The sequence below is a fragment of the Hyperoodon ampullatus genome, assembly GCF_949752795.1.
Source record: "Hyperoodon ampullatus genome assembly, chromosome: 3".
NCBI classification, from domain to species: domain Eukaryota; kingdom Metazoa; phylum Chordata; class Mammalia; order Artiodactyla; family Ziphiidae; genus Hyperoodon; species Hyperoodon ampullatus.
Window position 1 is genome coordinate 53,841,276 of NC_136916.1, and position 13,945 is coordinate 53,855,220.

At 40.0% G+C, this 13,945-nt stretch overlaps 1 protein-coding gene across 1 annotated transcript in view; it reads right to left on the bottom strand.

Moving 5' to 3' along the window:
* HERC1 (HECT and RLD domain containing E3 ubiquitin protein ligase family member 1) overlaps positions 1-13,945 on the bottom strand; it is a gene marked incomplete at its 5' end in the record, with an annotated part of 168,081 nt that overhangs the window by 16,146 nt on the left and 137,990 nt on the right. The window contains 7 exons of the mRNA XM_079700457.1: positions 889-991; positions 2,314-2,436; positions 3,123-3,278; positions 4,083-4,264; positions 5,301-5,439; positions 6,311-6,436; positions 6,611-6,676. Of these exons, the coding sequence (XP_079556583.1) occupies positions 889-991; positions 2,314-2,436; positions 3,123-3,278; positions 4,083-4,264; positions 5,301-5,439; positions 6,311-6,436; positions 6,611-6,676 (895 nt within the window). The remainder of the gene's footprint in view (positions 1-888; positions 992-2,313; positions 2,437-3,122; positions 3,279-4,082; positions 4,265-5,300; positions 5,440-6,310; positions 6,437-6,610; positions 6,677-13,945) is intronic.

Here is a 13,945-nt window from a genome sequence, read left to right on the forward strand (position 1 = left end):
TCCTTTCAAAGCCAGCTCTCCCATGCTCACCCGCCCTTTACTCACATTCCCTAGAGTTTTACCCTCTACTTTTTTCATGCCATATTCTCTCCCTGGGTTTCCTAGAGCCTATTAATATGGCTTTAACTACACCATTAGGAATTATGCAAACCTACATCTCCATAAACAATCTCTCTGGAGTTCCAGATCCAAATCCCCAGTAACTTGCTAGACTTCTCCATACATGTAGTCTAGAGTATACGGCCCCAATTCAATATGACTAAAACTAAGCTCCCTATCTCTTTCACCAGAACCAACTCCCTGTCCTCAGCAGCACCCATGTTCTTCCAAGACTAGAAACTTCAATCACAGCTCACTTCTTCCTCCATCTTCCTCACACATTCTTCAGTCACTACAACTTGCAAAGAAGTTCCATTTACAAAGCTGAATATATTGCCACGGAATACCACTGTGGATGCTTAGATTTTGAACTTACTCAAGATTTGAATCCCAAATGCCTGTGAATTCCTAAGACCTGGACCCCCAGTCCCTGCAAGGGCTGGGAAGTGAGGCAGGATCCAGAGGAGCTCTGGTGGTCAAGGCAGTGTTTGTGGTAGCAGGGCAGAGGCAGCAGAGAGGAAGAGAAGGGCTTTGGCAGGAACTCTTCTGGCAAGAAGGAAGGCTCTGGCACAAGGGGCCATCAATGGGGAGGAGAGTTTGTCCTTACAACAAGTATCATGAAAGTGGAGCAGAAAAGTAGCTAGTGAATGAAGGTTGTGTGGCCAATCATCACCCAGAAGGAAAAATGACTCAGTTTAAGCACTTTCTATACAGCTGGAAGGCAAACATTTCTGTAATACATGTGTGCACAAAATAAGCAATATAATTAATGCCTGGAAAATGCCCTACCTTGACCAAAGGTATACACATGACCATCTTTGGTCAATGCAACAGAAAACTGAGTTCCACACGCAACCTTTTTTATTCCAATTCCACAAAGGACATCAACTTTCTGCAAAATAAAAGTGTAAGGCACATAATTTAAAAAGGAAAATAAAAACACTCGAATTTGCCTACTGGCATGTATAAACTCAAGGATTATCTTCCAATAAAAATACTAATAGTCACTTACTTGTTTTCAGCCATATCCACGCTCCTAAATGTTATTTTCTCATACTGCTCTGCAAACTACCTGAATTTGGGCGAGTATTGTAGAGGGTAGGGGATGTTTAACTAAAATCCCCAGGACCCCATGTGAAGTGGAAACATTCCTCTGGGCAACAGAAACCAAAGAGAATCCTATGGCTGTTTAAAGAACACTGTAAGACCATGTAAAGCCATGGGCTGCTCCCAGTTAGATTTTTTCTGCTTTCAGAGGTGACAATAACTGCTTTATATGTTCTCCAGAGAGGATTTCCTTCCTTTTTGTATCCCTAGCTGAATATTCTCCAGTCTAGCTATCAAGATGTCACAGACTATATATGATAGTGAATCTGGAGTTGAATATAAATTGAATACTTGTAAATCATGCTGCTTGTTGAACGTGTTAGAAAAATCCACATAAAAAGGATTGCACAGGAGGTTTTCTGAAGAGCCAAGAAACCTTCTATAATGTGAATAAAGCCTCTAAATCATTTGTTTATGGACTTGGATTTCCTATTACTTTTTAAATGCACATACCTGTATAATTCAGTGGTAATAATAAGCTGAAATGGCAGTTACAAGCAGAGAGTTACAAAAGATTGTTCATGGTTCCCTCCATAAGACACCCTGGAGATATGTTTATACTTATTTCTTCTCTACATGGGAGGTAGTCCTACACTACTCAGCCCATGACAAAGACAGACGCTTGTCCTTGCAGAATTTTTTTTTTTTTTTTTTTTTTTTTTTTTTGTGGTACGCGGGCCTCTCACTGCTGTGGCCTCTCCCGTTGCGGAGCACAGGCTCCGGATGCGCAGGCTCAGCAGCCATGGCTCACGGGCCCAGCCGCTCCGCGGCACATGGGATCCTCCCAGACCGGGGCACGAACCCGTATCCCCTGCATCGGCAGGCGGACTCTCAACCACTGCGCCACCAGGGAGGCCCCTTGCAGAATTTTTATATCCAGTTTAGTAATTAATGCTTATTAATTACTTATTTTAATTAATTTATTTTAAATTACTTATTTAAAATAAGATCTGGAATGCTGGAAATTTAAGAATAAGCAAAAGAAGCTTCTAAATTTCATTATGAATTACCAAAAATGTTAAAGGTAAATTACTTCCAGCTAAAAAGAGGTACTGACATAGAAGAAAACCATGTTGTCTGAATCTCTAGATTAAAGCCAATACTGACCTGAGGTGAAGATTTTGCAGTGGAATTTCCTAAGCCTAGTTTTCCATAGTCTCCATCTCCAAAAGCCCACACCATGGAGCCATCTGCTGACACTGCCAAAGTATGGTTTAAGCCACAAGCCACCTGGAGAAACAACAGGGTGGTAAGGCAAATCACAATACCTAAAACACCCATTTCTGGGACCCTCTGTCTTGACTTCCGTGAAAAACTTGGCTGTGTTTCCAAAAATTTTTATTGGTTTCAGGGCCTTACATATGTTAACCAAAATGTGTCATGAAGAAAAAAATTCCTAATGTACACAAACAAAAAACAACCTTTTTCAAAGTAAAATCCTTCAAATATCTGTGGCTAACTCTGAATCAGAGAGCACAAAAGATAGGAAAAAGTACATATGATTAAAAAATACTCATTCACACCAGAGACAGTCTAAGGAATGATAAAAGATAAAAATATTTTATCTCATCTTCTTGTTAAGAGAGAGTCTCAAAATGTATAGGTCAGGAACAATTATTACTTAAAAGCAGCAGCTACCAATGATGCTGCAGCTCAGCCACCTATTTCCAGGATACTGAAGAGGAGTTACTATATTGCTTAAAGCTTTCATATCAAGTGGTATTATGAAGAGGATTTTAAAATATTCACATCCTGAATTAAGACTTCCATTTGTTTATCAATTAGGCCAAACAAAATGTACATCAGGTTAAGTACGAGTGGTGATTCTAGTTTTCCTAAAAGGACAATGTCTAAGTGCACATAGGGGAAACAAGAAACTATGATCATATAGAACGTATTATTGATTTATTCCATGCCTGTCCAATCTGATACCCCTCCAGTGCAGTCACTCTCTCTGGAAGTTTTTTGTTAGAAGTGTTTCCAAGACCCAGACGACCGTAGTCACCATTCCCAAAGGTAAACAGTTTGCCATCTGATGTTACCACTGCTGAATGTTTGAAGCCACAAGACATCTACGAATAGAACAAACAAGAACAAAAATTTTAACAAGAGGGCATATTAAGAAAGGAATCAGTCCTTTTTGGTTATTAATACAGTAATAATCTTTAAGTAAACTTCACTGTAAACTCAGGATCTTCAAGACCAGTATGTCCTATCCACCCAAGTGGCCCTCCTGCTCCCCCAAGTCTGATCTGCCTCAAAATTCTCAGGAAGACCAAGCTGAACAGCATACTTTGGAAGTGCTGCTACTCTTCAGCTACACAGGGATGACCTAGACTATGAGTTAATGAATAGGGACATTCTTTGTAAACTCTAAGGTGCTATGTAACTTTACAATATTATTTTAGATCACAAATTGATTTTCCAGAAAATGTATATGAACTCAACCTTCGTAACGATAATGATAGGTTGAAAGCAAAGCTTTCCATTTATCACTATATCAAGAACTGTGGGGCAGGAGTTAAACCACGCTTTTTCCAAGGACCTGAAGCACCCTGGCCTGGGTCAACCAGCTGGCTCAGGAAAAAGGAGTCCATTCTAACACCAAAGCCCATTCAAACTCCTGAGATGCTCCAGAATGACTCTGAACCACCAAAAACACTGGATCTTTTATGATGGGGTAATATATTTTTACTACTGTTTTCCATTACCTAAACTTGAGAACTCAACACCTAGTATGTTTACACTCAAAGATAAACTCATCCAGGTGCAACTATGTCCCGCATGCTACAACTAAGACCCGGCGCAGCCAAATAAATAAATAAATAAACATTAAAAAAAAAAAAAAAGATAAACGTATCCATATTCTGTCCAACCTGCACCACTTCTTCTCCCTGTAAGGCCTCAATCTGCCTGGGCCGCCGCTGCCTGTCGCTGTTCCCATGGCCGAGTTTGCCATAATCACCATCTCCCCAGCTAAAGACCTCACCACTTTCAGTCAGGGCCATTGAGTGTCCATCAGAACCACAGGAAGTCACCAGCTGGGTCACCACAAAGCCTGGAACAAAGCAGAAACCCAACAAGAGTCGCTGAATGTTAAAAGTCCCCTCTTTACTTGAAGCTGCTGCAGAGTAGTCTCACAGAATCAAAAAATACCACAACAGTACTTCAGAAATATAAACAATGTCTTTAATTTTAAATCAGATTTGCAACCATAACCTAGAAAACTGGGAGCAGTCACATAAAATGATGATGACAAAGAAGAGGAGAAGGGTGATAGGAGCAGTCATAGTCACTAAAGATTATGTTCTAGCCACTCCTATAAATGCTTTACATGGATCGCTCATTTTCTATTTTCACACAGAGCCTATGAGGCAGATATTATCATCACCACTTTTACAACTGGGGAAACTGAGTCACAAAGAGGTTTAGTAGCTTGTGCAAAGTACCAGAGGCAGGATGTAATAGAACCGAACAGGAACCAAGCCCTCCCATCCCCAGTGTTGTGCACTTCACGCACAGATCTGAAGGAAGAGAACTCAGAGCTACTCAAGAATTTGTTCTGAACTCATGTTACTTGTATGCTTTTACTTAAAAAACTCAATTTACTCTCTTTGTAGGCTTCAGAGTCAGTAAAAGTTAACTTTAGGAACAAGTCAGGGGTCCCTGCAGTGGTTTTTCCAGAGGTTTTCTTTCTCCAAGTCACAGAGAACTCTGATGGGGATGCCCTTTAAAGTCTATAGTACATACGTACATTTCCGTATAAATTGATTTTTAATGTTAATGAAGCACATGCATGATTACTACTGCTATTAATAGTTGCCTAATTACAGTTTTGCAATTTTAAAGAATTTGTTTACAATCTTCAGTGTGTATTAACACAGCAATTCTAGCATGGCTATGATAAGTAACTTGCATAATAATACAGCTCAAAATATGGAAAATTAAGGTTGTACATGCCTAAACGAGAATCTAAATGTAAGTGAAAACCCTATATAACTTTATCTAGCAAAGGTTTGAGATGAGTTCTAACATAATAAGCAAACATTCCTACAGATAGTTTCTGATCAGCTTTTAACCGAGGATAATTTTACCTTGTAAGGCTGAAATAACTGTCAGCACATGAAGGTCATCTGAATTTCCTTGTCCTAATCTGCCATAACTTCCTTCCCCACAGGCCAACACTGTGCCATTGGCCTGTATGACAAAGGTACAATTCTGACCACATATAACCTAGTATAAAAACACATAATTAAATATATTATCTTTTATTATATAGCTTTAACATGCAAACATTTAAAATGATTCCAGGTATACCTAGGATACTTTTATCAGTTCTTTTATCCTTTCATTAAAGGGGAAGGTTGACATAACAATGGGGTTCCTATAAGCCCTTGATTATTATAAAACCTCTTACTTAACCAAGAGATGTATGAGGCTCATCTGATGATTTAAGACACTTTAGAAACATGTTATCTACAGGGCTTTCAGCCAATTGTGCAAAGTTTAAATAATAACACTAACAACAAAATAGATAAAGAAGAAAAAGGAGAGGCTGATGGGAAAATAGTAAAGACTGGCTGGAGGCCAGCAAGAAGCAGAAATTGCAGGGGATATACACATGAAAGAATAGTGTATCCTGGGGCTTACTGAGGTAGAGAAAAATGGAAGAGAAAGCAGTGGCCTCAAGAAGGGTTTAGAAATATAGTACCATGATTGTTAGAAGAGGGGAGGAGTGTCGATGAAATCTGGTTAAAGATCCCAGTAAGTTTATGGCCCCCAAAGAGAGAATTAATAATTACCAATATCTTGACTTCTATAAATATATACTGGGCAGGCATAATGCATCATGATGTTAATTCATGATACGTGAAAACAAGAAAAATTTAGAAACTTATTAACAAAACCTAAGTCTGATAAAAACTCTAAAAAACTTTTCTTTAGAAGCTATATACAAGCTATATATATCATGACTTTCTTTGGCGATTCCTCACAATAGACTATGCAATGGACAAACTTTATCCTACAGTAAGTTACTGGCAGCAAGGGAATCAGAATTGTCAGTTCCCAAGTTTCTTCTACATTTCTTTACCCTGTTAGTTACCTGTTGGGCCTGTGAAAATGAGGGAGCTGCTGCAGGTACCATTACATTTCTTCCAGCTTCTGCCAGCTGTCCATGCCTGCCAGCACCCCACAGGTAGACATCACATTTACCTCCCAGGTGCCAGTCCTAGAAAACCACAATGAAGTCAAAATTTGATTCATTAATTCATTCAAACAAGCATGTACTGGGTACTAAGTGTGTACCAGCCTCTATGGGGGACACCAGGGCACGAACACACAAGCATTTAGAACCAGAAGATTTACTAAGAACCACCATATAGTTATCTTTATCTTTACTGACCTCAGGTCTGGAAGTTGCCCAAGACATAATTTGTTCATCCATGCCATTAATCCATTTACTGTTATCCTGAAAGACAGCAAACATCAGGATCAATTTTGCTTAATCAATATTTATGGGTTTTTTTTAGGAGGCCTTAAAAATAATCAATTATTTTTAAATAGGAAAGGAGAAGCCCAAGATCACATGGTCAGTTACAAGCAGCATGAAGACCAGAATGCAGCCCTCCCTTCTCCCAGGCCATTTTTTGAGAAATCTTTTTGCGAATGATTTATCTGTTCTTAACTAACAACTGAGTCTTAAAGAATGTGGTAATATTATGAGAATTTAAGAGCAGTTTCACAATCATGCCAAACTTGATTTTTAATATTTCTGTTTACTATAAACACTTGCACTGTCAACTATTATGAACACATTGGAGATTCAAAGCTAACCATTTCTGAGCACCCATAGGTACAAGGTCATCTGCAGGAGCCACCACCCCCGTGAACTCGTTGTATAGGTGTGGGCAGGTCATCTTTCTAGGCTGCAGCTTCCTCATCTACAAATGACATATCTGAGGCAAATGGGCTCAGAAGGATACTTCCTAATTAAAATATTCTATAGTTAGATAATTTTCTTCAATTTATATGTCTCTTTTATACTGTATCTATATTTATATATTCAAATGTTTGTTTATATAAATCTTAACTAGGTAAAGGGGTTGTTAGATCAAGTGCTGGCCTGCACTATCTACCCCGGCATTTTATCTCCACCACAGTTTCTGTATCTAGACACTTTCAAATACAGTCAGAAAGAAATGACAACTAAAATGTTCTCTTAAACATTACTGAAGTGCCAAATACTTTAGAATCTATAGTTGGAATAAATCTAAAAAGATGACCAGGAAAAGATGCTAAAATATATTTATAAATATATATATACTGGGGGACCTTCAAGACAGCAGAGGAGTAAGACATGGAGATCACCTTCCTCCCCACAGATACACCAGAAATACATCTACACGTGGAACAGCTCCTACAGAACACCTACTGAACGCTGGCAGAAGACCTCAGACCTCCCAAAAGCCAAGAAACCCCCCGCATACCTGGGTAGGGCAAAAGAAAAAAGAAAACACAGAGACAAAAGAATAGGGATGGGACCTGCAGCTCGGGGAGGGAGCTGTGAAGGAGGAAAAGTTTCCACACGCTAGGAAGCCCCTTCACTAGCGGAGACCAGGGTGGGAGGGTGGGCGAGGGGGAGCTTCGGAGCCGCGGAGGAGAGCGCAGCCACAGGGGTGCGGAGGGCAAAGCGGAGAGATTCCTGCACAGAGGATCGGGCCGACCAGCACTCACCAGCCCGAGAGGCTTCTCTGCTCACCCGCCGGGGCAGGCAGGGGCTGGGAGCTGAGGCTCGGGCTTCGGAGGTCAGATCCCAGGGAGAGGACTGGGGTTGGCTGCGTGAACACAGCTTGAAGGGGGCTAGTGTGCCACAGCTACCCAGGAGGGAGTCCGGGAAAAAGTCTGGAGCTGCTGAAGAGGCAAGAGACCATTGTTTTGGGGTGTGCGAGGAGAGGGGATTCCTTCCCTGTCTGCCCACAGAAGCACCACCTAAACGAGCTCCAGAGACGGGTGTGAGCCGCAGCTATCAGCTCAGACCCCAGAGACGGGCATGAAACACTAACGCTGCTGCTGCAGCCACCAAGAAACCTGTGTGCAAGCACAGGTCACACCTCCCATGCCGGGAACCGGGCAGCCCGCCACTGCCAGGTTCCTGTGATCCAGGGACAACTTCCCTGGGAGAACACATGGCATACCTCAGTTGTTGCAGTATCATGTTGGCCTCTGCTGCCGCAGGCTCGCCCCGCATTCCAATTATAACTACTGTACCCCTCTCTCCCCCCAGCCTGCATGAGGAAGAGCGGGCTAATCAGCTGCTGCTTTAACCCTCTCCTGTCTGGGTGGGAACAGATGCCCTCAGCAACCTACATGCAGAGGCGGGGCCAAAACCAAAACTGAACCCCAGGAGCTGTGCGAACAAAGAAGAGAAAGGGAAATTTCTCCCAGCAGCCTCAGGAGCAGCGGATTAAATCTCCACAATCAACTTGATGTATCCTGCATCTGGGGAGTACCTGAATAGACAAAGAATCATCCCAAAATTTAGGCAGTGCACTTTGGGAACAACTGTAGACTTGGGGTTTGCTGTCTGCGACTGACTGGATTCTGATTTTTATGTTTATCTTAGTACAGTTTTCAGTACTTGTTATCATTGGTGGATTTGCTTATTGGTTTGGTTGCTCTCTTCTTTTTTAAGTTATTATTTTTTTATTTTAATAATTAAAAAAAATTATTATTATTATTTCTTTTTCTCCCTTTGCTTTTGAGCCGTGTGGCTGACAGGGTCTTGGTGCTCCGGCCTGGTGTCAGACCTGAGCCTCTGAGGTGGGAAAGCTGAGTTCAGGACACTGGACCACCAGAGACCTCCCAGCTCCACGTAATATCAATCAGCGAGAGCTCTCCCAGAGATCTCCAGTTCAACGCTAAGACCCAGCTCCACCTAATGGCCAGCAAGTTCCAGTGCTGGACTCCCCATGCCAAACAACTAGAAAGACAGGAACACAACCCCGCCCATTAGCAGAAATGCTGCCTAAAATCATACTATGTTCACAGACACACCAAAACACACCACTGGACGTGGTCCTGTCCAACAGAAAGACAAGATCCAGCCTCATCCTCCAGAACACAGGCACCAGTCCCCTCCACCAGGAAGCCTACACAAGCCACTGAACCAACCTCACCCACTGAGGGCAGACACCAAAAACAACGGGAAATACGAACCTGCAGCCTGCGAAAAGGAGACCCCAAACACAGTAAGTTAAACAAAAAGAGAAGACAGAGAAATATGCAGCAGATGAAGGAGCAAAGTAAAAACCCAACAGACCAAACAAATGCAGAGGAAATAGGCAGTCTACCTGAAAAAGAATTCAGAGTAACGATAGTAAAGATGATCCAGAATCTTGGAAATAGAATGCAGAAAATACAAGAAACATTTAACAAGGAAGCCTAGAAGAACTGAGCAGCAAACAAACAATGATGAACAACACAATAAATGAAATTAAAAATTCTCTAGAAGGAATCAATAGCAGAATAACTGAGGCAGAAGAACGGATAAGTGACCTGGAAGATAAAAGAGTGGAAGTAACTACCGCAGAGCAGAATAAAGAAAAAAGAATGAAAAGAATTGAGGACAGCCTCAGAGACCTCTGGGACAACATTAAGCACACCAACATTTGAATTATAGGGGTCCCAAAAAAAGAAGAGAAAAAGAAAGGGTCTGAGAAAATATTTGAACAGATTATAGTTGAAAACTTCCCCACCATGGGAAAGGAAATAGTCAATCAAATCCAGGAAGTGCAGTGAGTCCCATACAGGATAAATCCAAGGAGAAACATGCCAAGACACATATTACTCAAACAAACAAAAATTAAATTCAAAGAAAAAATATTAAAAGCTGCAAGGGAAAACCAACAATTAACATACAAGGGAATCCCCATAAGGTTAACAGCTGATCTTTCAGCAGAAACTCTGCAAGCCAGAAAGGAGTGGCAGGACCTATTTAAAGTGATGAAGGGAAAAACCTACAACCAAGATTCCTCTACCCAGCAAGGAGCTCATTCAGATTCAACAGAGAAATTAAAAGTTACAGACAAGCAAAAGTTAAGAGAATTCAGCACCACCAAACCAGCTCTACAACAAATGCTAAAGGAACATCTCTAGGCAGGAAACACAAGAGAAGTAAAAGACCTACAATAACAAACCCAAAACATTAAGAAAATGGTAATAGGAACATACATATCAATAATGACCTTAAATGTAAATGGATTAAATGACCCAACCAAAAGACATAGACTGGCTGAATGGATACAAAAACAAGACCATATATATGCTGTCTACAAGAGACCCACTTCAAGCCTAGGGACACATACAGACTGAAAGGGAGGGGATGGAGAAAGATATTCAATGCAAATAGAAATCAAATGAAAGCTGGAGTAGCAATTCTCATTTCAGACAAAACAGACTTTATAAGACTATTACAAGAGACAAAGAAGGACACTACATAATGATCAAGGGATCAATCCAAGAAGAAGATATAACAATTGTAAATATTTATGCACCCAATATAGGAGCAGCTCAATACACAAGGCAAATGCTAACAGCCACAAAAGGGGAAATCGAGTGTAACACAATAATAGTAGGGGACTTTAACATCACATTTCACCAATGGACATATCATCCAAAATGAAAATAAATAAGGAAACACAAGCTTTAAATGACACATTAAACAAGATGGACTTAATTGATATTTATAGGGCATTCCATCCAAAAACAACAGAATACTGTTCTTCTAAAGTGCTCATGGAACATTCTCCAGGGTAGATCATATCTTGGGTCACAAATCAAGCCTTGGTAAATTGAAGAAAAAATGCAATCATATCAAGTGTCTTTTCCAACGACAACACTACAAGACTAGATATCAGTTACAGGAAAAAAACTGTAAAAAAAAATACAAACACATGGAGTCTAAACAATACGCTGCTAAATAACCAAGAGATAACTGAAGCAATCAAAGAGGACATCAAAAAATACCTAGAAACAAATGACAATGAAAACACGACGGCCCAACACCTATTGGATGCCGCAAAAGCAGTTCTAAGAGGAAGTTTACAGCAATACAATCCTACCTCAAGAAACAAGAAAAATCTCAAATAAATAACCTAGGGCTTCCCTGGTGGCGCAGTGGTTGAGAGTCCGCCTGCCGATGCAGGGGACACGGGTTCGTGCCCCAATCCGGGAAGATCCCACATGCCGCGGAGCGGCTGGGCCCGTGAGCCATGGCTGCTGAGCCTGCGCGTCCGGAGCCTGTGCTCCGCAACGGGAGAGGCCACAACAGTGAGAGGCCCGCGTACCGCAAAAAAAAAAAAAATAAATAACCTAACCTATGGAAAGCTGATTCACTTTGTTATGAAGCAGAAACTAACACACCATTGTAAAGCAATTATGCTCCAATAAAGATGTTAAAAACCAACAAAAAAAACCCCAAAACCAAAAAAACCCTAACCTTACACCTAAAGCAATTAGAGAAAGAAGGAAAAAAAACCCGCCAAAGTTAGAAGGAAAGAAATCATAAAGATCAGATCAGAAATAAATGAAAAAGATACGAAGGAAACGATAGCAAAGATCAATAAAACTAAAAGTTGGTTCTTTGAGAAGGTAAACAAAATTGACAAAACATTAGCCAGACTCATCAAGAAAAAAAGGGAGAAGACTCAAATCAATAGAATTAGAAATGAAAAAGGAGAAGTTAACAACTTCTGCAAAACTACAAAGGACCATGAGAGATTACTAAAAGCAACTATATGTTAATAAAATGGACAACCTGGAAGAAATGGACAAATTCTTAGAAAAGCACAACCTTCCAGAGATGAACCAGGAAGAAACAGAAAATATAAACAGACCAATCACAAGCACTGAAATTGAAACTGTGATTAAAAATCTTCCAACAAACAAAAGCCCGGGACCAGATGGCATTACAGGCAAATTCTATCAAACATTTAGAGAAGAGCTAAAACCTATCCTTCTCAAACTCTTCCAAAATACAGCAGAGGGAGGAACACTCCCAAACTCATTCTACAAGGTCACCATCACCCTGATACCAAAAAAAGACAAAGATGCCACACAAAAAAAGAGAACTACAGGCCAATATCACTGATGAACATACGTGCAAAAATCCTCAACAAACTACTAGCAAACAGAATCCAATAGCACATTAAAAGGATCATACACCATGATCAAGTGGGGTGTATACAGGAATGCAAGGATTCTTCAATATATGCAAATCAATCAATGTGATACACCACATTAACAAACTGAAGGATAAATACCATATGATAATCTCAACAGATGCAGAAAAAACTTTCAACAAAATTCAACATCCATTTATGATAAAAACTCTCCAGAAAGTAGGCATAGAGGGAACCTACCTCAACATAATAAAGGTCATATATGACAAAACCACAGCCAATATTGTTCTCAATGGTGAAAAACTGAAACCTTTCCTCTAAGATCAGGAACAAGACAAGGTTGCCCACTCTCACCACTATTATTCAACATAGTTTTGCAAGTTTTAGCCACAGCAATCAGAGAAGAAAAAGAAATAAAAGGAATTCAAATCAGAAAAGAAGAAGTAAAACTGTCACTGTTTGAAGATGACATGATACTATACACAGAGGATCCTAAAGATGTGACCAGAAAATTACTAGACCTAATCAATGAATTTGGTAAAGTAGCAGGATACAAAAGTAATGCAAAGAAATCTCTTGCATTCCTATACACTAATGATGAAAAATCTGAAAGAGAAATTAAGGAAACACTCCCATTTTACCACTGCAACAGAAAGAAAAAAATACCTAGGAATAAACCTACCTAAGGAGAAAAAAGACCTGTATGCAGAAAACTATAAGACACTGATGAAAGAAATAAAAGACGATACAAACAGATGGAGAGATATACCATGTTCTTGGATTGGAAGAATCAACATTGTGAAAATGACTATACTACCCAAAGCAATCTACAGATTTACTGCAATCCCTATCAAACCACCAATGGCATTTCTCACAGAACTAGAACAAAAAATTTCACAATTTGTATGGAAACACGAAAGACCCCAAATAGCCAAAGCAATCTTGAGAAAGAAAAACGGAGCTAAAGGAATCAGGCTCCCTGACTTCAGACTATACTACAAAGCTACAGTAATCAAGACAGTATGGTACTGGCACAGAAACAGAAATATAGATCAATGGAATAGGATAGAAAGCCCAGAGATAAACCCAGGCACATATGGTCACCTTGTCTTTGATAAAGGAGGCAAGAATATACAACAGAGAAAAGACAGCCTCTTCAATAAGTGGTTTGGGAAAACTGGACAGCTACATGTAAATGAATGAAATTAGAACACTCCCTAACACCATACACAAAAATAAACTCCAAATGGATTAAAGACCTAAATGTTAAGGCCAGACACTATAAAAATCTTAAGAGGGAAACATAGGCAGAATACTCCATGACATAAATCATAGCAAGATCCTTTTTGACCCACCTCCTAGAGAAATGGAAATAAAAACAAAAATAAACAAATGGGACCTAATGAAACTTAAAAGCTTTTGCACAACCAAGGAAACCATAAACAAGACCAAAAGACAACCTCAGAATGGGAGAAAATATTTGCAAATGAAGCAACTGACAAAGGATTAATCTCCAAAATTTACAAGCAGCTCTTGCAGCTCAATATCAAAAAAACAGA